The sequence below is a fragment of the Thunnus thynnus genome, chromosome 17 (genome assembly GCF_963924715.1).
Source record: "Thunnus thynnus chromosome 17, fThuThy2.1, whole genome shotgun sequence".
Taxonomy (NCBI): domain Eukaryota; kingdom Metazoa; phylum Chordata; class Actinopteri; order Scombriformes; family Scombridae; genus Thunnus; species Thunnus thynnus.
This window is the reverse complement of record NC_089533.1, coordinates 647,978-673,719: the sequence shown is the minus strand read 5'-3', so window position 1 is coordinate 673,719 and position 25,742 is coordinate 647,978. Positions and strand designations below refer to the sequence as shown.

Below are 25,742 nucleotides of genomic sequence, written 5' to 3'. Positions count from 1 at the left end.
ACTGTATTTTTTACACCTATTTCCACTTTTATTTGAATACAAATACAAATATAAATAATTTTGCTGCCTCAACAAATATAGATACAAATACAAATACTGGGCTCTCTGCACATCACTAGTGTGCATATGGCACTGGCAGGGCACCGGGATGAAGCGCTTGTGTGGTGAGAAAATCAAAAAAATAACATATAAATTAATATTTCAATTCAATTCAATTTCATTTATATAGCACCAAATCACAACAGAAGTTATCTCAGAGCACTTTTCACATGGAGCAGGTCTAGACTGTAATTTACAGACACAACATTCCTCCATGAGCAGCTGAACTGGGCTCTAGATGGCTGGAATCTGCCTTCACCAGTTGGGTTGTGTTGAGCTCTCATTATGGAGCATCATCATGTGATTATGTGTTTGGCCACCGACTGCTGACTGCTGACTCCTCAAAGCCACAAGTGATCACACCTGGCAGAGATCTGCACTCTACTGAGTATTTATTTATTTATTTAATTGTGTTTACTTAATTAATATGTAGACTGGTCTTAAGAGAAGTGTTTTATTTATTTGTTTGTTCACGTAGTTAATATATAGATGGGTCCTCAGCAAAATGTATTTATTTATTTATGTTTTATTTATAACGTTAGTGGAGAATCGTTACAGCCGTAGCAGTGATAGCTGACCTTCATGGATGCAGCGAAGCAAAGAGCCATCAAGACCACGTTGAAGCATCCAGATGGTTTTGGATCAGAAGGCAAGGCTTTGATTTGTCTTTTTCAATCACTCCATCTCTTTCATTTCTTGTGTGGTTTCATCACTGCTATTCTATTAATGATATAAAAAGTCCTTATCCATCCATCCAGCTTATCCAGGACTGGGCCGTGGTGGCAGCAGACTGAGTAACGTGACCCAATATCTCAATGGGCCTCAATGGGCTTTACAATCTGTACAGCAACTACATCCTCTAACCTTAAACCCTCGATTTGAATAAGGAAAAACCTCAGGAGGAGCAACAGAGGAGGAATCCCTCCCCCAGGACAGACAGGAAATAGACGTGTGTGCAGAATAGAGCATGGAAAAACAGGATGACAAAATTATTGAGAGATTGATAACATATATGAAGAATATGATCAGGATGGCATCGAGAAGCTTCCATGGCCTCAGACTTGGAGGTGCTAACTCTCATCCTGATGTCTTTGTCTTTGTCTGGAGGTCACAGTCTGATGAAGCCAACAGAACCACATCATCTACTAAATACTAAAATCAAAGATGCGATCCTGAGGTCTCCAAACCGGACACTCCCCCCCCACCCAGCTGCGCCTTGAGATCCTGTCCGTGAAAACCACAAACAGAATCGGTGAGTCCGACAGCCTCTGAGAACGTATTTGAATTCCTGCCAAAACTTTAAGACTTTAAAATTGTAAAATTCTGTCTTTATGGATATTTTTTCTTGGGTGGAGTTGAACTGCGGTCAAAGTAAAGTTTGTACAAACATGATTTTCACTGAAATATCACAATTACAATTATATAGTTGTTGGATAATGTGAAATATTTTATTGTGTTTCATTATGGAACCATTATTGACAGACACATTTCAGTGATGTGGAGCACTGATAAATTAATATTACACACCTTTCAGTCCAGTGCAACACAACTAAAACTGCAGCCTCCAAAATGACCACAGAGTTGAATCAACTCCAGTCTTTCATCTCTGACACACTGTCAACAGCACTTTGTTGTACAGGCATTCCTATTTTACTGGTTTTACTGGTATTTCATTGAACATGTCACTGCTGTGGGATTCTTCAGAATAATAATACTCCAACCTGCATGTTCATGTGTGAATGGAGCAGTCCTCTGTACTTGTGGAAATGTCTATTACCTACTGTGCAGCCCCCTGGTTTGTTTGCTCTGTGATTGGTCAGATTTCAGCTGGGAACAGGTGATGTGGATTTCAGGGGAGGGAACTAGCAGCAGGCTATAATATAATGATGAGATGGAAATAAAAAGTAGTCAGAACAAGACATCAACATTTACCAGACATCACAGATCAGCTGCCTTTACAAGACACAGATGGCCAGCAAACATCTTCTTCAGTCTGGTAAGTGTGTTACTTTTACTGCTTGAGGTAGTATTTGGATTTTATATATGGAATAATATTGATGTTGTACTGCTGTACAGACTGTAAAGCTGCCTCCAGGATTCATGGCTGAACATCTAGAAAGTCATCTACAATTATGATATTTCATATATTATTTTTTTCTTAATGTCTGTACAGACCTAATTAACACTTCTTCACCTTACAACCTAACACTTTGCTTCATCTTACAATGAAAATTTGCCATAAATATATTATATTTACTCTCCAAGAGCATTTGCATAATCCCCTGATATTTTGTTGGTCTTGGAGACAAAAACTAACATTAAGTTCTGGCTAAAACTGCTTCTTTTAAAAGACAAAACTAGAAATCTAACATAACATACAGATTAAAAGATTAAAGGACTCAGCAATAAAACTCATGTTTAGTTGAAAATATTTTAGACAGATGTGAGACAAGTGGATACAAATTGAAACACAGAGGACAAGCTAGATAATTAATGTAATTTTATTTAATTATTGATTAATCTACTCTAAAAATTCTTTAAGTTGACTTTGTGTGGATAGAAATTGGAGAATAGAGTCAAGTCACTAGCTCAAGCAGAAGTAACACTGCTGGTTTGAATGTTTACAATAATGTGGATCTATAATTAATGTTTGACATGAAGTGAAATTAAATGTGTGAGAGACTTCAATTCACCACCTGTCAGTTTCTCCTTTCTCCAAGATATGTTTGTATGCTCAGGTCAGAATTTCCAAACACATGCGCACATTCTTTAGTTTTTATAAATTCCAACTTTTTTGTAGGAAGTGACGTACGTATCTTTCAAGCCCTGTTTTGTTCTTTTATAAATGAGGCCCCTGGACTGTGATATTTAAATTACAACAGACTTATAATTAAAAATGTGAGACCAGACTAAATGCTGTGGAAAAAAAGACACTTAAAAGATACGTCAACCTTTGCACATATCCGGCTTTTCAGTCTACTGGTAGTACAGATCATCAGAAGTAATAGAATGTATGATGTAGAAGTGAAGTTTGACGTCTGTTTTTAGCATTATTAATGTTGGTGTAAATTTTTCCAGCAGACGAATCAGAGCTGAGGATTGTGCTCATTGGGATGGTCGGAGCTGGGAAGACTTCGCTCATGAACACCATTCTGAGGGACTCAGAGGAAAATCAGAAAGACCCTTGGATGAAAAAAGGAAGGATCGGTAGGCAGGATGTGGTTGTTGTTGACACTCCGGGTCTGGCTGACACAGAAAGAAAGGATGAGGACGTGATGAAAGAGATCCAAAAATGTGTCACACTTGCTGCTCCTGGTCCTCATGTGTTCCTGTTTGTGCTGAAATTGGAGCCATTCACAAAGCAAGCACAGGACACAGTGGCCATTTTTCAGAAGACCTTCAGCGAAAAGGTACAAGCTTATACCGCAGCTGTGTTCACCCATGGAGACAAGCTGAAGAAAAACAAGAAAGACATAGTCGAGTTCATTGAAGAAAATGATGATCTCAAAAAGTTCACTGCCAAATGTCAGTGGGTTTATGTCACTGAGAAAAAGGACCAGGATCAGTCTCAAGTCACTGAGCTACTGAGGAAGATCAATGAAATGGTTAAGAAAAATAATCCATCCCACTACGAGCTCCGTGCTGGCCTTAGAAAGAAAATTGCATTGGCTATTAATGGTACCGCGGTAGCTGGAGCAGGTGTTGGAGGAGCAGCAGTACACTTTCTTGGTAGCTCATTTGCAGTAGGGATTCCAGTGGGAGCTGTTGTTGGAGGTGTAATGGGAGCTGCTGGGATACTGATAGCAGAACATATCAAGGCTAGAATAAAACGTCAAGCAGCAATCTCCGATGCTTAAGAGGGCTGCTTTCAAAAGATCCCTCCGGCACGCAAAGCAAGGGTCACGTTATTGTCGGAGGCAGCTGAAGGTAGGGTTGGGTTCCAGTAGCCCTTCTGGATTTTGGATCCGGTTCCTGGTCTCAGATTCACTAAGCTTAGATGCTAACAAATTTATAAACTCATTTTTGTCTCCTCGCTCTTTTTAATAGCTAAGAGGAAATGTAGAAAACATTTCGGTAGTAGCTTCAATTTAGTCGGCCCTTATAGTCACTTTCAATGGTTTGACAAACATCACTGGCGTCTCTTTGGAGGTACATCTCTGTACTATTAATTATCAACAGAAAATACATTTTCACAGAAACATAATGCCACCCTAATTATGTTATTAGCCATGCTAGCAGCATGGCCCCATGAATAGTAAGGTCTGTCAGTCCATCACTTTGGTCCAGACTGAAATATCTCGACAACTGTTGGATGGATTGTCATGAAATTTGGTTCAGACATTCATGTTTCTCAGGAAATTAAATCTACTTACTTTGGTGAATTCCTGACTTTTCTTCTAGCGCCACCAGCAGGCCAAAAGATGCCCAAATTTGTCCAACAATTTGGTTTATGACCAAAAACTGATGATGTTCCCATCAGCCTCAGCTGTACTTTGTGTTTGTGAACATAGTAAACATTACACTCGCTCAACAAGCATGTTAGCATGCTGACGTTAGCTCAATGCACAGCAGCACTAACATATTTTTTTCTCCACTTGTAGCAACTAAATTCAATCAACATTTTTCATGGCTATGTTTAGGAACTCACAACAAGGTTCCAGAAAGATTGTGGTGTTTTTCATCTTAACTTTATTTAACCAAAACCATCTTTCATTAATAAAACCACTAGTGGTGATTGTCAGATAATATTAAAGTAATAGCTCAAAGTTTACTACCTTCTTTACTCATGTGACCCTTGTCTTGCATATTGTAGTGGTCCCTCATGAGCCTCCCATCCACCCGGGTCAAACATTGTGTAACCGCAAAGAGATGCAAAACGACCACAAAAACACAAAGACAAAAAAACGACCAAAAGAGTGCAAAGAAATGCAAAATGACTACAACGAGATGGAAAACAACTATAAAGATGCAAACAACCACAAAGAGAAACGACTACACGGAGGCACAGAGTGACTAAAGCACACAGTGATTTTTAACTCCTTACTTGTGCGCTCCTTTGTGCTCTCGGCTGTCCACCTCCTTCTGAATGACGCCTATCAGTTCCTGACACTTCCAGACATCATCTTCCTCCACTTGTCTGCAAAAGAAATCAGAAACCAGAGCTCCACTGAACCTGAGCTACAGGTTGAGGTCCAGTTACACCACGTTTTAACAAACAAGTTAACTGTCTGCTCTAAATACTAAAATGAATGATGTCTGAAATCAGTTTCATGGTTCTGCGAAAGCAAATGTTGTCTCACTGTCAGATTATCATGGTTCATGGGGAAGTTTAAATACTTTTCCTGCTATGATAAGTCAGTCTGTCTGCTGGGAAAAACACCTCTTATCAGAATATTTTTCGGTGAACTGATTGGTTCTTCTGGTCTGGCCCAATAATTACTGTTCAAACATCAGATCCAATTTTCTGTTGCTACTTCATTTCTGAGTTACCAAGATGCTGCAGTACATTAAGCATTTAATTGTTCATAGAGAGCTAATCCCCCCAATAAACATATCAGCCACACAGCTGTAAATTAGTAGGTGACTGAGAGCTTACTGAAAACAGCTGAGGCCAATCAGCTGAAACAAGCATGCCTTTAAATAACAGAGTGCTCCACTTATTAACTATTAACCAAATGGACTGATAAAAGTACAACCTGTTATGTAATTCCTCTGCCAGAGGCTTCATATTACAGTCTGATACTGGACATTATGGTTTAATATTTGACATTGCTTTGGGCTTTGATATTGCAAACCTTTTATGATACCGTTTACGCAACAAACCAAAAGACATCTGACGCTAAATCAAACAATGGCTTGATGTGAGATATTGGGGTGGACTTTGACGCAGACATTGTTTTATACTGTATATTATAAAGGTAGTACTTCGGACCATGTCGTACCTGCCTGGTGGTGTGTTGATCTCCAGGAACTACAACAAAGTTAATTTCAACAGTAGTTCTCATCCTCTCTGTGTACCAGCTCAGACTCTGCTGTATCCATAAAGAGTTGATGTTCTGCCCAGTTCAGGACCTGTGGTTACCAGCGTGGGTGGGAGTCTTGCCTGTTTCAGTCTCTTCAGGAAGCATATTTGCTGCTGGGCCCTTTTAGTCAGATTGGTGGTGTTTTGGGCTCAGATGAGATTGTCCACTGCTCAGCCTTTCTGCCACAGACATGCAGGGGATGGTGGTTCACCTCTTTCCTTTTGAAGTCTATTAACATTAATATTACTATCAATATTTATTAGAGCTGTGGAGATAACTTATAGGATCATCATTTATTTCACCTGTTTAATAATTTAAAAATGACACTCACTTTTTGGAGTTATGTTTGGAGTTAAGCTTGTTTATATCCAACGTAGTGTATTAATAGTGCCCTCTTGTGGTGACTGAGGTAAAGTGCATATTTAGTGTTCAACAGTGTAAAACCATTACATGACGACTGTGTGCAGCTGCCGTACATGTTCCCTGCAGCTTTCAGTGGCATGAAATGTGCATACAGTATATCCTGCATTCCTGCTTTGAATTATTAGCTCTTTTACATTTCAAAATAACAGACGCTCTTAATGTACTTTAAATATATCATTTCAAAATCCTACCACATTTTTAAATGAGGTTTTCTGGATCAGATAGAAGCTTCTGAGTCTGGGACTCTCTCCTTGCTCTGCTTTGTTTTGTTTTTGCTGCTGTCTGTTGTTCTTTATTTCAGAGCCTTCATTGTCTCTTTCTGCTCCTAAATTTACTTTTTTTTGGACAAACTGGGTTCTCTGTCAGTGTCTGAGCTCTGAATATTTCTGTCATCACTGTGTCTGCTGCAGGACTCAAGTTTTCACATTAAACACACAGAAACACAGTTAGCAGCGTTTCGAGTTAGCATCAGCAGCTAGCAGCCTGAATCTGTCTCATATTCTTACATATTAACATTTTGGATTTCATTGCTGTCATTTCTAAGTAGTCAGAGTAAGTCACTAATAACAACAGGAATTATTGCTAACAGCTGTGTAATTGAACTCAGCACACAAGCTGACTAGCAGCTGGTGTTTGTATCAGAAGGTTTCAGAAGGTTTCAGCAACACTCCATCATCTTTTCAGCTCACTTAACTTCAGTTACAGTACAATGAGGTCACATGGTAAAGATGTGGAATCTGATTAGTCCTCCTGTTTTCATTCACAGCATTGAAACAGTATTTTCTGTCCAGTACTGTACAGTAGTGTTCCAGAACATTATTACTGAGGTTTCTGCAAAACTCAGGTTACATTCAGTGACATATACATAGATGACACAAGAATCAGACATTATTTCTTCTAATCATATCTAAAGGTGCATTTTAGTGCACATTTAAATCTGTAATAGATGCAATTGAATTTTGGAAAAACACATGTTAAACAGGAAGTACTTTGTTACTTGTGAACTCTTTGTCCAATTTGCACCATTACTTGCATGCAGGGGACAGGCTGCATCCACTGGAGGCCACCTCACACATTCATGGTGGCACAGCAAATCTGGAAAACAGGGATTTGTAGTGGTACGTAAGTGATGGATAAATTATCAACAGGCTGAACATATGTTACAGACACAGAGAGTCCGCAGAGTCTCCGTGAAGAATCCTGAAGAAGAAAAGAAATTCACTGGTGTATATTGAGGCACCTTTAGTTGTTTACAGATTCCTACCAGACCCAGACAAAGCTTTACAGAACTCTCCCTTCCACATGATATCCATGACTTTGTCCCACTTTTACCCTCATGATCCTGCAATCTAATATATATATATATATATATATATATATATATATATAACCATACATGGTACACAATGTACAGATTTTTCTAAATATACTAAATATAGTATATCTCTAAATTAATTGACTACTAGTATTCTTACTATTCTTTCATTTTTTGGAAGTTCTCACTAACATAAATGTTGTGTCCGAACTAAAAACTGAATTTTCGACAGCACGTTGTACAACGGAAAGTAAGTGATCTTACATGTCTACACAGAATGAGCACAGCATTAAACATGCCTTTGTCAGTAGATGCTGTTGTTGTAATTACCAGTGCGACACTAATGTTAATAGAGTCCAAAAAAAATGTTCCTTTTCATTTTTTACATTTTGCAATGTGAAGAAATTACCCGTTATGCTTCGTCCTGGTCCTCCATTTCACAATAAAAGCACAGGCTGCTTAGATCATCTGTTAAGACAAACAGTGTTCAGCAAATATGTTCAGATTAACCTTTATGTAGTGTTTGGGTCAAAACGACCCATTTCAAATGTTTTCTACAAGAAAGATGATACAAGGATACAATTTTTCAACCTGAAACTTCAGGCTTTGTCTTATTTTGGATGAAGAACACGTAAAAGAAAAAAAAATCATTGTGTACGTACGCTACAATCCCCACACATGTATGTCCTTCATACAATGTTTGGGTCAATATGAGCTGCATACAAACACACACACACCTGCTACACTGAGAAGCTGTCTGCTCCACGCTTTATGCTTTCTTTACCCTCTGCAAAGTGTTAACCTGCACAATGTTATTCCAAAAAATATCTAAGCTTTCTCACACTGTAGCCCTCACATCTGCACATCTGGGCGAGAGACAAAACAGATAAATAACTCTACATCATGTTAATGTTGAGTTCCATATTGGATTTTTCATGTTGATAGAGCCAATAAAGAAAACGAAATGACTGAAACAATCTACGTTCAGCTCTTGTTTTTCTATTGTTGTTCATCACGGCTTTGATTATAATGAGATGCACTGCCTCCTGTGCAGCGTAGACACAAATCAAACATCAAATTTAAAGAAATACATACAGTATACATATAGCATTACCATTAATAATAAAACCCACATCAGGATGTATAAAAGTAGGTAAGATCTTCACTTTAATTGCTACTGAATTTGAGTTTGGAAATAATGTTTAGGTGCATTTCACACTCACTTTTAAGATGTGCCATCTATGAGGGAGAGTGCTGCATGTCCACTTTACACATTACAGCTTGTTTTCCTTATGAATGCTCTAAAGTGTGTAAATAGTACATTAGTGAAAACTGTTGCACGTAATCATTTAACTACTCACAGGACAATTTTTGAGTCAAATTGACCCTGCAGACTCCAGGAACACCTTAATCTTTCTTTTAGTGGTTCTTTCCTCATGTGGGTACATAACCTTTGATTATTCACACGTGTAAACACAACATACATCAGGCAGGAACCCCATGGTATTAGTGATATTAGTGAAATTCTAGAATGTAGAGCGCACATCACAATTCCCACAATAACTTTGTGTGCCAGTGGATCAATCTAAAAGTAGTTGATAAGTGGACTAATACTTTAATGAAAGAGAGTATAGTTATAGGACTCTGCTGATGGATGTTCCTACAGGTTGACAGTATATATTCATGTTAATTTAAATCCTAATAAGAACAAAATTACTGAGTTCATTGATAATGTATAGAGTTTATATTCAATGATCAGTAGACCAAACAACACGTGGGGCGTTGAGTTTCCTGCTGTGTGTGTTTTGAACTTATTGACCGTATCTATATTGATTGATCAGCTCCAGGTCTGTGAGCCCTGCAGGCAGACGGGTCGGTTCACTCGCTACAGTGTTCGGAGAAATGAAGCCAATGAATGAAATAAATCAGTATCGTGTCGTTTATTCGTGTGTGTAACGGCCTGAACCTCCAGATGTGACGGATCTGATGGCATCTGCATTCGTTATGTTTCTCCACTCATTTATTCACGTTTTCACACATATTTAAATGTGACTCTTGCGTTGGAATAAAACTTCAATTAAATTAAAGAGACAAGAAACAGAAACATTAAAAAAAGCCAAACTCTACTTAAATCTATCTTTTATAAACAAAAATGTGATTATTTTTTCATTACATGGAACAGCAGAGAAGTGAAGCATAAACATGGACAGAAGATAATAACGATGATGTGAATCATGTCAGACAGACTTCAGTCACATCAAGTAGATCAAATCATAACAGCTGATTGTTTAAAAGCACATAAACAGAGTCTGAACTCAGATGTGAAACACTTTCTCTAAATAATACACACATTACTTCTTTAATTATCTTTAAATAATACACAGAAAGTTAATTACATTGTCTTTTAAATAAGGCACGCATTCAGTCCAAGTTACATTTGCTGTATACAGACTATAAACATGTATTCCAGATATACAGACATGAGATACTGGTGTAAAAGTGCAGAAGACCCTCGTGCAAGAACAGATTCATTCTAATAACACATGAAAACTAAAATATGAAGCATTTTCTCATCATCAAAACGTCCTGCGTAATAAAACGACATCATTCATCTAAACTGTTTGATTTGTTTCACGTTGCAATCAAACACAAATCTGAGTGTTTGTGAAATATGTAAAAGCAGCAGCGTGGTTCTAACAACGTATTCACTTAGAGCTGATTAAGAAAATCACTATTAAAGGATCATTCTGGTTAATATTCTATGTTTGTCTTCATGTTTGGATCCAAACCAACAATGAACTGATCTACTAACCAGTACTGTGTGTGTGTGTCAAAGCTGATATATCTGATTAAAGACACGTCACTGGGTCACATGATCCTTCATCATCAAGAGTTTGGTCACGTTAGTTTGTTAAGAAACGGCTCCGAAGACTATAAAATATAGAAAATCACCAGAATTATCCTCAAGGAAGTTTAAGTTGCTGAGTGTTTTTCAGATTCTGGTTTTTAGATTCAACCTCTGGGAACGACGTCAGCAGCAGCATCGACGCATGATGACGCACGTTAACTGACCACATTCATCCCCGGCAGCTCGCTGGATCTTTATTCTGTAGTCAAAATGCTTTAAGCAGCATTTTTCTCTTTATCTATAATAACTACTTGCAAAATAATGTGAAATAAATGTCCTGGCTTCTGCTGTCTGTACGATGTATTAGATGTGTGATATAATACTCCACGATGCAGTCTGTGTTTGTTACACTCAAGCGTTTAAAGATGATTTATAAGATAAAACTGCAGAACCACAGAATGTAAAGAATAAGAAACTGTTTCTGCATGAGGCTCATTAAGGCTCGTTGGTTTCTTTCTAAAGTGCTGAAACGTTATTATAATGTTTCAAATGTCTCAATTCAAAATAAACAAAACCAGAACACAACAAATCTCTTATCTGGAAACAAACTAAACATTGCGACGGGGATACTGCTATTTCTCAGTTCAACTGAGAACTATTTGGTTTCAGCAGAGTCGTTCAAGTCAGTTGAAGATTTTTGAATAAAATGAGAGATTTTCATGTTTCTGCTGGTTTGATAATAAAGTGACGTTTGTGTACGGAGGCAACTTCTCGTCTTCCTCTTCAATGGTCTCCGTCATGTCTTTAGTTAGACAGCACTTCCCTCTATCACTCACTGGAAGGAAAAGGTCAAAGGTTAGTCACAGATAGAGACCACATCAGATAAGCCCGACATATGGAAACAATACTCAAGAATAAAGTCAGAAAAAATACTCGTTAAAGCTCATTTTTTACCACTAGGAGGCAAAAAGACTTTTGATTTGTTTTCAGTAGTTTTTATTTCCAGTTTTCTGTCGTATTCTGTGGATTTTGAGATGTATTGTTGGTCTTATCATAGGGGTGTTTTTTTGTCAATTACTGAGGATGTAATTGTCTGGTTTTTGGTGTTATCAGGCCTTAAAGCTGCAGGTTTTGAGTTGTGACAGTGAGCTCACCATGTAGCTGTGTTCGGGGGCAAAGGTCACACCTTTCCCTGCCCTCTCCTGAGATCCACTGCTGCTGCCGCTGTTCCTCATGATACCTACGACGCAACAATACAGACATTCCACGTTATTATAATAAACTTTATTATTATTATTCTCTGTTTCCGGCAGCAGGGTGGTGCTCAGGCTGCAGTGTGCCCTCTCTACCTGCAGGGGGCAGGACGTCCGGTCTCTGCAGGCTGTTTCTGCGAGCGGGAGGGTAGTGTCCCGTCTTGGAGAGGCGGCGTGGGCGGTGGTTCAACATGACGGCCGGAGAGACGATGCCAGGGGGCGGGACTTTACCCATCTTCAGGTAAAGCGCCTCGATCTCTTGCTTCTGATTGACCTGCAGGTTGAGCACCTCTGCCAGGTGTCTGGGGAAAGGTGAGAGGGGTTGAAAAAGGATTCAACTTCCTGTCAGAAAATAGTGCTCATCTCAGCATTCAGAGGTTAAACTGATGACGTCAGACTGATTTATCTGATTCTTCTGAAATAAAATAGAAAACGAGGCATTTAGTTGTAAAATGTTTGTCACTTATGTTGATCTTTGATTTTATTTTGCATTTATTTTGCAAATTAACAAAAGGTAAGAACACATAATCTATTCGGTTTTCCTCTGTTTTTGTAGAGATACTGTTTTATTGGTTGGATTAGAGCTTTATGTAGAAACCTCACGGCAACGGTCATTACCCATAATGCATCAGAGTTCTTTTCTTCAAGCAGAGGGATGAGACAGGCTTGTCCTTTATCTCCAATGTTTAAACATCAATGAAACTGACGTAAATCATGCAGCTACGTTCCAGCGGAGCCCCAGAATATAAATATACACATGTGCAGGATATGTGTCTTGTAAAATAATTTGCATAGAAACTCTCCGAATCAGATTGGAATTGATGAGCTTTGCTGTTTTCTGTTTCAAACGTCGCCATATTATCATATTATCTACCCTCCTCATTTTCAAATGATTGAATAAAGACATAAATGTATTTGGTGTAATACAATGTGGAAATATTACATCTGATCAGTGCAGTTAAGAAGTTTAGTATCATGTTTGGGATGATGTCATCAAAATTTACAAAGTCGAACGTTTAGGATCATTAATCTATGTTCTGTTCACCGATATCAAGACATTTGTTTTTGTCCGATCAACAGCCTCGGTGTCGTCTCATCAACCTCCCGCTTACCTTTCCCGAAGCTGCTGTAGCTCCGGCCAAATCTCCTCCTTCTCACTCTCTGATTCGTCGGAGCTCATGTAGGACGCGGCGCGGGTCCACGATTGGCTGAAGCCGCTGCCGCTCAGCCCGGGGCTGCCGGCCAACCCCTCCCACAGGCTGACCCTCTTCTCCTGTTCTCCGTGGTTGTCATGGTAACCCAGACGACGATGCCCAGGTGGGGAGACCCTCCCCGTGCTGACGTTCATCTCTGATTCGCTCTGCTCCTCCGTGCTGCTCTCTGAGCTCTCTGATTGGCTCGGCCTGGATGGAGGCGGGGAGTGTGCGGTGGGCGTGGCCTGGTTGAGTGGGCGTGGCTCCTGATGATGGACAGCAGGAGTGTCTTTGGAAGGCATCACCTGGAAACGACCAACGGTGAAGACTGAAGGTTTCATCACTGAAAGAGAGACAGAAGAAAAACGTCAGAGTGATCAGTGATCAGTGATCAGTGATCAGTGATCAGTTAATCAATTAGTCAAGTGACTAGTTACTGGTTGCAGCTGTTGAAGCTTTTATATGTCAAACATGATCTATAAATACTGAATAGTGTTGATTGGCCTCTAAGAAATGATAATAGTGATATGAAATGATCATTTTTTCACTATTTACTGACATTTTAGAGACAAAACGATAAATAATACGACAGAATTCAGTTCATTTCTATTAAAATCAACTTCAACTTTGTTTTTCGATTTTAATATTCGTCTCTACAGTGAGCGTCTGTTTGGAGAAAGTGTGGACGGAGAAAACTCAAAGACAGAAACAACAAAACATTTTATTTTTAATTACCCTCCAGAATGTTTGATCTGATGCTCATATTAGCAGGATCATTTCTGCGTGTCTTCCAAAACGGAAACCAAATGTTATTTTGATAAATTGACCAACAACTGGGAATCGAAACGGTCAGAAAAATATTAAAACTTAATAAAGTGGACAGTCTGAAGAGATGTGATGCATTATGGGGCAGTGTGTTAGTGAGTATATGGGGTTGTTAAGTGATTGTGTTCAGCACAACCTTCAAAACAATCACTGTTAATCATGTCTTTGATAATCAGCCAGTTCATTCGCTCTGTGGTGACCGAGGTTGAGATGGTTATGCATGCTTTAAATATTTCCTGTTTAGATTATTGTTACGCTGTTTTTACCTGTTTAAATCAAACTTCTCTGAAGTAGAGCTGCTTGGCTTTTAACTAGAAATAACAAGAGATCACGACTCAGACTGTCTGAATGGAGGCTTATTTCCTCGTCTGTGTACTTGTTTATATACTTGTCAGCTCCGCCCTGTTTGTTGTCATTGCTATTTTAATAGTGTGTTTTTCTTTGATTTAAAACACTTTGTGAACGATTGACGCTGCTGTTTTTCTTGAGAGGACAGTCGTGAAACACTCTAAAAATTAAATAAAACTTTAAAAGAGCATCTGATAACATCTGCACAATATTTCAGTGGATCCCCGGAGACAGGCAGCTACGTCTTACCTTCCTGTGTGGACGACGGTCCCGGTGACGGGCAGACGGGGGACGACAGCTGCACACGAACAAGAGCATAAAATCAATGAAACAAAAAGGCAGAGCAAACACAAACATGAGAGCAAAGTAATCTGTATTTCATAAATGAGAGGTAATGAGAACAGTAGTACTGTGTTGTGAGGAGTCGAAGCCAGCGGGGAGGAGGGGGAGGAGTCAGAGAACTCTCCTCTGGGACTGGGAGTGCTGGTCAGACTGGGAGCAGAGACAGTCTCTGAACCTGTGAATGAGTCAGATAAACGATCAGTCAGTGTGTTCTGTGTGCTGTGACGTCACTCTGTGATGTCACTCTGTGATGTCACTCTGTGACGTCAGCAGCGACTCACCTTGAAGGGGAGAAGCTGAGCCGACCTTCAGCTGAACTGGACTCTGATGCTGTAACGAATCAATGAACAATTTAAAAAAATGAATGAATGAAGGAACATTTCCTGGTTCTACCCCCCCGACTACAAAAACCGGGCTCCCGTCGGCACACAGGTGGGTTCTTTCCTACCTGAGGAGAGTCTGGACTCCGGCTGAGTGACGCCCCCTGCTGGCTGTCGGGGGCGGAGCCTGTCTGAGGCGTGGGGGGGCTGTGGGTCAGCTGGGGGAGGGAGGGAGCAGAGAAGGAGGCGTGGCTTGGAGGGTGGAGCTTAGGGCCCAGGGATGGGGACATGGGGGGAGAGAGGGGAGTCTGGGGGGAGGGGAACGGGGAAGACGGGGGCTGGGGTTGGGGGTGAAAGCCCTGGTTGGGGGCCCCGGCGGCGGGCATGAAGGACTGAGCCACACTCATGGCCAGAGAGAGCACACTGGCCAGAAAAAGGGGAGACTGGTCAGAGGGGGGCCACTGAGGGAGGGCAGGAGGAGCTGAGGAAGACGAGGAGGGGGCGGAGCTCTGGGTGGGGAAGGAGGAGGGGGGCGGGGACTGGAGTTGATACTGAGGAGGAGGAGGGGGGAGGTGTGGGGGAGGAGGGGCGGAGTCTGGTTGGGGGTGATGGTGGGGGTTGAGGGGGGGCTGATGGGAGGAAGCTGGAGAGAGAAGAAAGATTAGATCTTATTATCTCCAGATGTTAGTAATTAAAACATTAAGAGTTTAATTAATCTTGAAATAAACATTTTAAAAATCTGGGTTACTGATGATTCTTATTGTTATTCTTATTTCACACATGCTTATTCAGGATTTGAGTCAGTATTTGTTTCATCTGTGTTTCCAGTACAGGTGGGTCCAGGACTTGGTTAGTCCAGCTTAGCACAAAGACTGTAAGCAGAGGGACACAGTTAACTCCATCTTCCAAACACTTTAAAACTGAATACATTAAACAATCCTTTGAGCCTGTTATATCTATTCATTTGAGATTTATAAAGTGTCATTCCTCCTTTAAAACAAGATGCTGAAAGTAAAAACTGTCTAAAAACTCGGAAACTGTTATCAGTTTTGTGCTGTGACAGTTTTATCTAAATGTATTGCTAGTAAAATTTAAACTGTTATTCTCTACATTATTTACAGTATATAGATCAAATTATATTGATCGAGGGTAGATTTATTGGTTACAAATATATTGGAAATTTCTCACGTTAATATTTTGCAGCTGATTTTAGATTTTAGTGCTTTTAATTTAATAAAGGGTGGGTTTGATGGTTCTCTGTAAGTGGTTTTGTTTACACACTTCCACAGATTAACATACAGGACTGTACAGGAACAGTATGAGGTGTATAACGAAGCTTGATTTAGAAGATCTTCAACTGTATATAAATCTGCAGTTGACTCCAAGACATTTAATTTAAGACACTTTTTCAATTTCTACTTCATATATGATGAGTTTCCAGTTTGATTCAGTTACACAATTTACAAAGATTATCAATTTTGTTTTATTTAATTGCACCGTTTGTTCATTAGAATCAAACAGACTCCAGTTCATTCTCCACTGTATCCAAAAGTTGTTTCTTACACAATGAAATAAATATCTATCATCTGCAAATAACCTCACATATATTGTTTATGTAGAAAAACAACAGTGGTCTCAACACTGAGCCCTGAGGAACCCCACCAGTAACCTCCAGTAGTTGTGATTTGAAGTTATTGATACCTTTCCTCCAGGTAACAGTTTAAATTAAAGAGTGCTACCCCTCTAACTGCCTAGCTTTGTTATTTCTACAATAATAAGTCATGGTCAACAGATCTATGAATACCCCCACTGCATATTGTTTTATTTTCTGTTGCAGTTGATATTTCCTCAGTACATTATGTTTTGTGATTATGGGTCCTATCTTACACAGTGACGCAAGTGTCTTTGTTAGTTTAAGACTGACACAGTTGTAATTTTCCCATCCAGCGTCCATGTTAAACCTGGTCTGAGGTTTTATAGAGAGCAGTTGTCTCTCTCTCTAAAAATGCCTCATAGTCTTCATTTACATCTTGCACATACACTTTATTCCAGTCTTGTTTCATTAGGTCCTCTTGGAAAGAGTTGAGCACCTATGTGTTTAGGTTGCATGTTTAAACGTCCTTGTTGGTCCTAATACAGCTCTGAATTATTGCACACGGTTACTTGTGTCATTTATGAGTAGTCCACTTACTACTTTCACCATCAATAACATCGGTACATATATTGTCACTGTGTATTGTTATTCTAGTTGGCAGTGTGATTGAGGGATATACGCTCATACTGTACATTGAATTGATGAGCACTGTGCAAACGTTTTGGGCCCTTTAGATGTTTAGATTCTTCTTCATAATACAAGTCCATCAGGGAGGCTTCTGATCGTCCCAAATGTATTCTGCAGCAGGACAACGAGCCCAAACATCCAGCCAGAGTCATAAAGATCTATCTTCAGCAACAAGAAGACCGAGGAGTCCTGCAACAGATGGTCTCTGATCTCAACATCATGGAGTCAGTCTGGGATTAACATGAAGAGACAGAAGCAGCTGAGACGCTGAAATCCTCAGAACTGTGGCAACTTCTCCAAGTTGCAGGAACAACCGACCTGCCGAGTACCTGAAACACTGTGTGCAGGTGAACCGAGGAGAACTGCTGCTGTTTTAAAGACAAAGCTGCTCACACCAGATATTGATTTAATTCAGGTTTCTGCTGTTTTCTAAACTTTGGATCAAGTTAACTGAGTATCAAAAACTGTTCATTGCATTATTTTTGAAAGCATCCTTCCTTTACTTTTAGTGCCTAAAATGTTTGTGAAGCACTGTTTATAAGGTTTAATGGAAAGAACAGAGGCCCCAGGATACTTCCCTGAGGGACTCCACAAGTTTCGAAAGGCAGAGAAGAAGAGGATTTACCTATATATTAAAAAAGGGGGACAGTCTTTAAATAAAAACCATGCTCACGTACCTGATGAGGTGTGGAGGGACTGTGACCTCAGTGGCCTGACGGCAGGCGTGGCCTCAGGGTTGATGTGGGAGTCTACACCCTTCAGTGTGGAAGGCTCAACATCTTCAGTGTCTGATAGGAAGAAACATCAATTGATCAGTTTGTGAGTTTAAAGATTCACCATTGACCACTTTTTTTTTTTTTTGTCTTTCCTCACCAGGTAGAGAAGAAGAGGACAGAGTTCTGGAGAGGCTCTGGGCTGCCATATTCGTCTGCAGAAAGAATAAAATAAAAAGGTCACGTCAGTCTATATCACTACAAGTTTGATAATCAATTGTTTCAGTCATTTATCAATCTAAAAACTCATTTTTGGGGTGGTTTCTCAATAACAAGGAGTTTCTGTTTCTCTTTTCTATTCTGAGGACGCCACCTTGGACTAAGAAACCGCAAAAAAAAAAAATTTTCACAGATTTCTGATGTTTTATCGACTAAGTGATATGACTTCACACACCGGCGACTCAGGCGGCACGGAAGCATTCAGCTGAGACGAACTGTCGGTGTCTGCTGCTGGCTGCGGATGCATCGTGGATTCCACCCTCTTGATGATGTCGTGCATGCGTAGGATGAATTCTGCCCACTCGGACGGCAGGATGAAGTCTCGGTGGATCTGGACACACACAGAACAAACACTGAATTAAAATTAATTTAATAAAAACAGATCCAGAGAGGATAAAATAGAAAATAAAGATAAGTTAGAATATGGACAACATGTCGTAAATATCTCCAGGTTAACAGTTATTTACACAGAGCTGAGAAGTCAATAAATGACCTGCATCCACTGACTCAACAGAAAAACAATTTAATTTAACCAGACAGACCAGAGACAGATGAGAATGTACAAGCTAAAGAAATAAAGGTCATCTTTGAACTTGTTTATATTACCACAAAGATTGCTTTTGTTTCTGTTTTTCTTCAAGATGATAATAAAAAAATTAATGTCATTAATACATTATGTAATATAAAAATAATTACATAAAAGAAAGAGTAAATAATGGAAACAAAACAGACAATCCTGACATAGTTGGTGCTGTACAGATTGTAAATCTCTTTGAGGTACATTTGTGATTTTGGATGATAAATAAATGAAACTGGTTTGACTTTACTTCAAATACTTTAATATGAATATTCCTCACTGAACGTAAATGCAGCTTGGAGACTTTACATTAGTTAATTTGTCCATATTTCAAATTATTGTTTAGTTTTTATTCATTGATAAAAATGTGAAACATAGTTTTTGTTGTCAAAATTCACTTTGTATTTAGTTTTAGTCTCATTTTTGTTGTGAACAAGCAACGTTTAACAATTATTTTTCTTCATATTTTTTTACTGATCAATGAAATTAAAGTCGCCGTATAGCATGCTCTGATTGGTTGTTGGTCCTCACCAGCACAGAGGCGATGTCCTCAGGATTGTCTCCATCCAGATCGAACTTAAACGTCACCATCTTACTGCTGTGAGTCTGCAGCTGACACTCCACCACCCGGTTATCTGTATCCACCTGCACACACAGTATGATTTTGATATACAATATACTTTATCAGTGTCTTTTTGATTTTTGGAGCCAAAAATGTTTGATTTTGCAGCAGCTTTTATCAAAAATTGTGGTACTAATTGCAATGTTTTATGTGCTCTTTTTGTGGTAATATTGTGGGAAAAACTGCAAGCAAAGGAAAATAATGCGTTTTTTACAAAATTACTACCAATGAAAAGTCATATTTAATCACTTCCTTGGATAAAAAGCATACTGCATATCACAGAAACAACTATATTTCAGTATTAATTTTTAAATGTATTTCCTGAGCATGAGAACCATGGGCTCAAAGTTCTATAAAAAAGAAAATACTGGACTTGAGTCCCGTTTATAAACCTTTATGAAATAAACTTTCAGCTCAACATCAGCACCAAATAAAATCAGTCAATAATGCCATTAAAATAAATCCATTAAGATAAAAATGTAATGTCCAATGTAGTGCCCAACACCAACCTGTATCCCTCTGACTGAATGCAAACCTCATTTAGAAACATGAAAGCCCCCGAATCCTTGCTGAATGTGTTGAATATCAATAAAAAAATATAACGCAAATTAAAGTAAAACCTGGTCCAGGTCTGGATGCTGGACCCCTACAGTGAGGGGGTCTGGTCCAGGTCTGAATGCTGGACCCCTACAGTGAGGGGGTCTGGTCCAGGTCTGAATGCTGGACCCCTACGGTGAGGGGGTCTGGTCCAGGTCTGAATGCTGGACCCCTACAGTGAGGGGGTCTGGGGGCTCTGTTATGCTGGCATGGTTTGGGGAAGGGTCACTGCTAATCAATACAAAGTAGTTGTGAGTGATCAGCTTTATCCTGATGGGAGTGGTCTCTTCCAGGATGAATCATATGTTACGACCTTCACAGTCACCTGATCTCAACCCAGCTGACGTGTTAGACAGCGCTCTTCATCATCATCATCACACCACCACATGAGGAAGATCTTTATGTTCCTCAGCCTTGGCATTGATTCTAGTCTCTGGAACTCTTCTGGAGGGATGAACATCATTCTTCAAAAAGATATTCCCTCATTTGGTGTTTTGATGACGGTGGTGGTTAGCGCTGTCTAACACGTCAGTCCAAAAACCCCTCACTGTAGGGGTCTAGCATTCAGACTTGAACCAGACCCCCTCACTGTAGGGGTCTAGCATTCAGACTTGAACCAGATTTCCTTTAATTTGTCACCCGTTTATATATATGGTACTCAGTGGTACTCAGTCAGTCAGATGGGTTTTACCCCAATGATTCTCAGGCGAACCCTCGTTTTCCTCCTGAACTGCTTCGAAGCCGACCGTCTGGTCACTTCCTGGTTGCTCTTGTCTGATTGGCCATCATTTCCGTCACTCAAACCTGAGGTCACATCAGATGCGTAGCTACAAAAACCAGGAGACAAAAGGAAACATTTAAATGTGAGACACAGTCCAAAACTGTTTACTATGGTTTGTACTGACCATATGACCACCTGGTGTTCACAGGCCCTGGTGTCTATGAGGACCTGGTGTTTATGAGGCCCTGGTGTTTATGAGGACCTGGTGTTTATGAGGCCCTGGTGTTTATGAGGACCTGGTGTTCATAAGGACCCGGTGTTTATGAGGACCTGGTGTTTATGAGGACCCGATGTTCATAATGACCTGAGGGCTGTACTACAAAGTGAGATTAGTGGGTTAGCGAGGTGTGTTGAGCCTGCAGGATTTTCAATGTCATGAAAGTGGCTCTCTTTAACCTGCTAGATCACCATGGTAACTCTCTTTAACCTGCTAGATCACCATGGTAACTCTCTTTAACCTGCTAGATCACCATGGTAACTCTCTTTAACCTGCTAGATCACCATGGTAACTCTCTTTAACCTGCTACATCACTGTGGTAACTCTCTTTAACCTGCTACATCACCATGGTAACTCTCTTTAACCTGCTTTATCACCACGGTAACTCTCTTTAGCCTGTTACATCACCATGGTAACTCTCTTTAACCTGCTACATCACCATGGTAACTCTCTTTAACCTGCTACATCACCATGGTAACTCTCTTTAGCCTGTTACATCACCTTGGTAACTCTCTTTAACCTGTTACATCACCATGGTAACTCTCTTTAACCTGCTACATCACCATGGTAACTCTCTTTAACCTGCTAGATCACCATGGTAACTCTCTTTAACCTGTTATATCACCATGGTAACTCTCTTTTAACCTGCTACATCACCATGGTAACTGATGCTGCAAACGTAACCTGGTCCGGAGCAGGTTATGTTCTGAGTTTCAAGTTAAGTCGGCAATAAAAAGCGCCGTCCTTTCACTGACCACCTGATTTGCTGCCGAGTCCGTTTAACACTGCTGCTACTGCAGCTATTAGAACACCGATTAGAATATTGATTAGTCTTTTATCATATTTACCATTGATTTGATGTCATATTGTAAATTTGTAATGGTGTAATAGATTAGGGTTACTGTGGGATTTTGTTACAGTAGATCAAACTGTATTTCAAATACAGAAAAAACTAATAAAAAACTAAAAACTTATTTAAAAGATTCTATGATCAAAACAAATAAAATAAAATTGATTAGTGTGTTGGTATTTATCACAGATAATATCAATATCACAGATTATAACGACCTGTTCCTCCTGACTGAAGCAGGCGATACGTGATTGGTCCATTTCGTGTGAAAAAGAGTCAAATGACGCCAAACGCCCCCTTTCATGGGGACGCGCACAGAACCTGAGGCAGAGAGCTCAACAAAGAAAGTTCATAACTACTGTCGTGATACAAATGATCTCTGATTGTGAGTTCAGGGTTTGTCGAGCCAGCTCACACTAAGAAAGGCCTGAGTATGTTGAACGTGCTTCATAGTACAACCCTCAGGTGTTCATGAGGACCATGATGAGTTTCAGACAAACTGAGGATATTTCATCCAGTCCTCTAAAACGTAGCATTAGGTTGCTGAACGTCCTCATGAGTACAGCAGTAAACACGTGTTTGTTACCTCTCGACAGGTGAGCAGAAGCCGCTGACTGATCCAGACGGTGGTCTCTCGACGTTGTTGGACACAGCGATGCTCTGGAGAAGACGTGAGGACACGAACAGGAGAATTCAGACTGATGATGACACTTTTGTTTTCTCATGATTCCAGAGGGAAACGTTGTGATGTCATGACAAAGGTTCACGATAAAACATCAACACAGCGGAAACTGTCCAGAGTTTATAACATGCATATAGTTTATATACATCTGTTGCTATGAATGACATCATGTTTCTGAGTTGATTTACTCACTATGACTACTGATTGGTTGACGGGTGATTGGTCTTTGTCAGTGAAAGTGAAATATAATCATTTCAATTGATTATAATACAATGGAGCGTGAAAGAAACTACATTGGATTAATTAGGTTTTATGAGATTATATTTTAAAAAATAAAAAAATTAAGTAATAAATAAAATTAAATAAAGTTAGAATTAAAATTAAAACATACATTAAATTTAAAAAATAATGAAACTAAATTAAGTGAGAAACATGATTAAATATTTTAATTAAATTCAATTTAATTAAACTAAATTAAATTTGATGAAATCAATGTCAAAATAAAATAAAATGTAATTAAATTTCAAAACTAAATTAAATTGCAACTGAATTGCTGCAGCTCATCGATGTACTTCTCTCAGACAGGAGAGCTACTTTTAGCACTAAAATGTTTTGTGAAATAAAAACGTAGCAGTCTTAAAGAGTCTTAAAGAGTCTTAAAGAATCTTAAAGAGTCTTAAAGAGTCTTAAAGAGTCTTAACGAGTCCTAACGAGTCTTAAAGAATCTTAAAGAGTCTTAAAGAGTCTTAAAGAGTCTTAACGAGTCTTAAAGAATCTTAAAGAGTCTTAAAGAGTCTTAACGAGTCTTAAAGAGTCTTAATGAGTCTTAAAGAGTCTTAACGAGTCTTAACGAGTCTTAAAGAATCTTAAAGAGTCTTAAAGAGTCTTAAAGAGTCTTAACGAGTCTTAAAGAGTCTTAATGAGTCTTAAAGAGTCTTAACGAGTCTTAACGAGTCTTAAAGAGTCTTAACGAGTCTTAACGAGTCTTAAAGAGTCTTAAAGAGTCTTAACGAGTCTTAACGAGTCTTAACGAGTCTTAAAGAGTCTTAAAGAGTCTTAAAGAGTCTTAACGAGTCTTAAAGAGTCTTAAAGAGTCTTAACGAGTCTTAAAGAGTCTTAAAGAGTCGTCTTAAAGAGTCTTAACGAGTCTTAAAGAGTCTTAAAGAGTCTTAAAGAGTCTTAACGAGTCTTAAAGAGTCTTAAAGAGTCTTAACGAGTCTTAACGAGTCTTAAAGAGTCTTAACGAGTCTTAACGAGTCTTAAAGAGTCTTAAAGAGTCTTAAAGAGTCTTAACGAGTCTTAAAGAGTCTTAACAAGTCTTAAAGAATCTTAAAGAGTCTTAACGAGTCTTAAAGAGTCTTAAAGAATCTTAAAGAGTCTTAAAGAATCTTTAGGACTGACAAGTTATATTTCAAAGTTTAAGGTGCATCCGAATCTCAACTCAGCAAACACATTTAATATTAAACCATAATTATCAAGAGCTGTAGCCCCGCCCCCTGCTCACCTTGGGGAAACGCAGCACAGGAAGTGGCGGAGGCTTCGATGTCCGGGTCACAGGGGGAGGAGCCTGGAGGTGGGTAGTTTCCTGGGCCGCAGGTGCAGGGGTGGGGTTAGTGACAGGAGGGGGCGTGGCCTCAACCTTCCCCTGGACACCAGAGGAGGAGTCTAAATCACAGTCCGCTGCCATGGCAACAACACGAGAGAGAGAGAAATTAAAATAAAATGAAATTATATATATTGCGAATAAATTATATAACTAAACAAAAATGTGAATTTGTAAATCATAAATATAATAACATAATATGAAAATAAAGTATCAAAATAATTTCCTGACATGTAGCGAAGGAGAAGGATGTGTGTTTGGTCTTCTCGTCCTCCTCTTCTCTGTCTCTTTCTGTCCTGCTTGAGACGCCGCCGATCCCAGAATCCACCGGGCCGCTGCTCGACAACAGCGCCGATGATGTCGCTGTTACCGGGGGCGGGGCCTGCATCCAGGTGGGGGCGGGCGCTAACACAGCAGCTGAGTCCTGCTGTGAATTTAAAATGGAGAAGTTATTTTTGAAAATTATTGAAATGTCAAACATTCAGACTTTTAACTGCAGTTTGTGTTTCCTTAAAGCTTTAGTTATTTCTGTATTCAGAAAAAGTACCAGTACAGCAACGTAAAAATACTCCTGCTACAGTAAAAGTACATAAGTATTATGAGCTTGATGTAGTTAAAGTATTGCAGTAAAAGTAGTGGTTTGCTCCCTCTGACTGATATATTATTATATATGACATCATTAGATTATTAATAGTGAAGCATCAGTGTTAGAGCAGCATGTTACTGTTGTAGCTGCTGGAGGTGGAGCTAGTTTACACTACTTTATATACAGTTAGCTAGTTTAGTCCAGTGGTTCCCAACCTAGGGGTCGGGCCCCTCCAAAGGGTCAGCAGATAAATCTGAGGGGTGGTGAGATGATTAATGGGAGAGGAAAGAAGAAAAAACAAAGTTCTGATAAACGACCTTTAGCAAAAGAAAGAAAGCAAACAAAAACACTACGGGCCGCCTTGTAAAAAAATCTCTTATCAAAACAGAAATATTATAATAACTTATAAAAATGAATCAACCCGACTTGTATTAACAAAAAATAGGTTTTGATTTAAAATGTATGAATAGAAGTTTATTGTTGTAGCTCAGCACATAACAGAGCAACTCACAAACATGGAGATAATTGTGTCGACATGTTGAAATAAATACAAACTAAATGTCCTGATTTACTCTGTGACACAATATCAATTTAAACCCCTGTTCAGTATTTCCAGGGTGTGGCTTATTTTTTTCCTTATCAGATAACAAACTTAAATTACTGGCCAGTGTGTTTGAAAGGTCGGATACTAAGAATAAAAAGTGCCAGGAGAAATTAGTTTTATTGATTAAAAATCAATTAAACTTAAATTTTATTTGTAGATTTTCAGCCAGCAGTCGATGCTGCGTGTCGCCCTGTTTCCCTGGAAACAAGTATTACCACCTTGCCGGCTGCAGTCATGCTGGCGGCAGGTGCAGGTCTCTGATTGGATGCCTCCGGTGGTGGGGGGGTGGGGTCAGACTCCTCCTTGACGACAGCTTCCTGCTGGCGGCTCAGAGCTTCCTCCACCAGGCGGCTCTGCTTCT

The 25,742-nt window shown here is 39.4% G+C and overlaps 1 protein-coding gene across 4 annotated transcripts in view; it reads right to left on the bottom strand.

Annotated features, from left to right (window-relative positions):
- Positions 1-9,982: 9,982 nt before the first annotated feature.
- The window catches only part of LOC137201176 (serine/threonine-protein kinase WNK4-like), a 25,926-nt gene continuing 10,166 nt past the window's right edge, over positions 9,983-25,742 (bottom strand). Inside the window, exons 8-24 of one of the 4 annotated variants that reach the window (XM_067616092.1) lie at positions 25,597-25,742; positions 24,423-24,618; positions 24,093-24,268; positions 22,493-22,566; positions 20,750-20,885; positions 19,371-19,484; positions 18,438-18,593; positions 18,144-18,198; positions 17,948-18,058; positions 15,118-15,632; positions 14,951-14,999; positions 14,738-14,844; positions 14,577-14,625; positions 13,074-13,497; positions 12,058-12,263; positions 11,863-11,948; positions 9,983-11,539 (exon numbers count right to left, since the gene is read on the bottom strand). The exon at positions 25,597-25,742 is cut by the window's right edge and continues 88 nt beyond it. In XM_067616092.1, the coding sequence (XP_067472193.1) occupies positions 11,537-11,539; positions 11,863-11,948; positions 12,058-12,263; positions 13,074-13,497; positions 14,577-14,625; positions 14,738-14,844; positions 14,951-14,999; positions 15,118-15,632; positions 17,948-18,058; positions 18,144-18,198; positions 18,438-18,593; positions 19,371-19,484; positions 20,750-20,885; positions 22,493-22,566; positions 24,093-24,268; positions 24,423-24,618; positions 25,597-25,742 (2,603 nt within the window). In that variant the 3' untranslated portion in view covers positions 9,983-11,536. Of the gene's footprint in view, positions 11,544-11,862; positions 11,949-12,057; positions 12,264-13,073; positions 13,498-14,576; positions 14,626-14,737; positions 14,845-14,950; positions 15,000-15,117; positions 15,633-17,947; positions 18,059-18,143; positions 18,199-18,437; positions 18,594-19,370; positions 19,485-20,749; positions 20,886-22,492; positions 22,567-24,092; positions 24,269-24,422; positions 24,619-25,596 lie in introns of all 4 variants that reach the window. The other 3 variants (XM_067616091.1, XM_067616094.1, XM_067616093.1) reach the window with 3 other exon arrangements.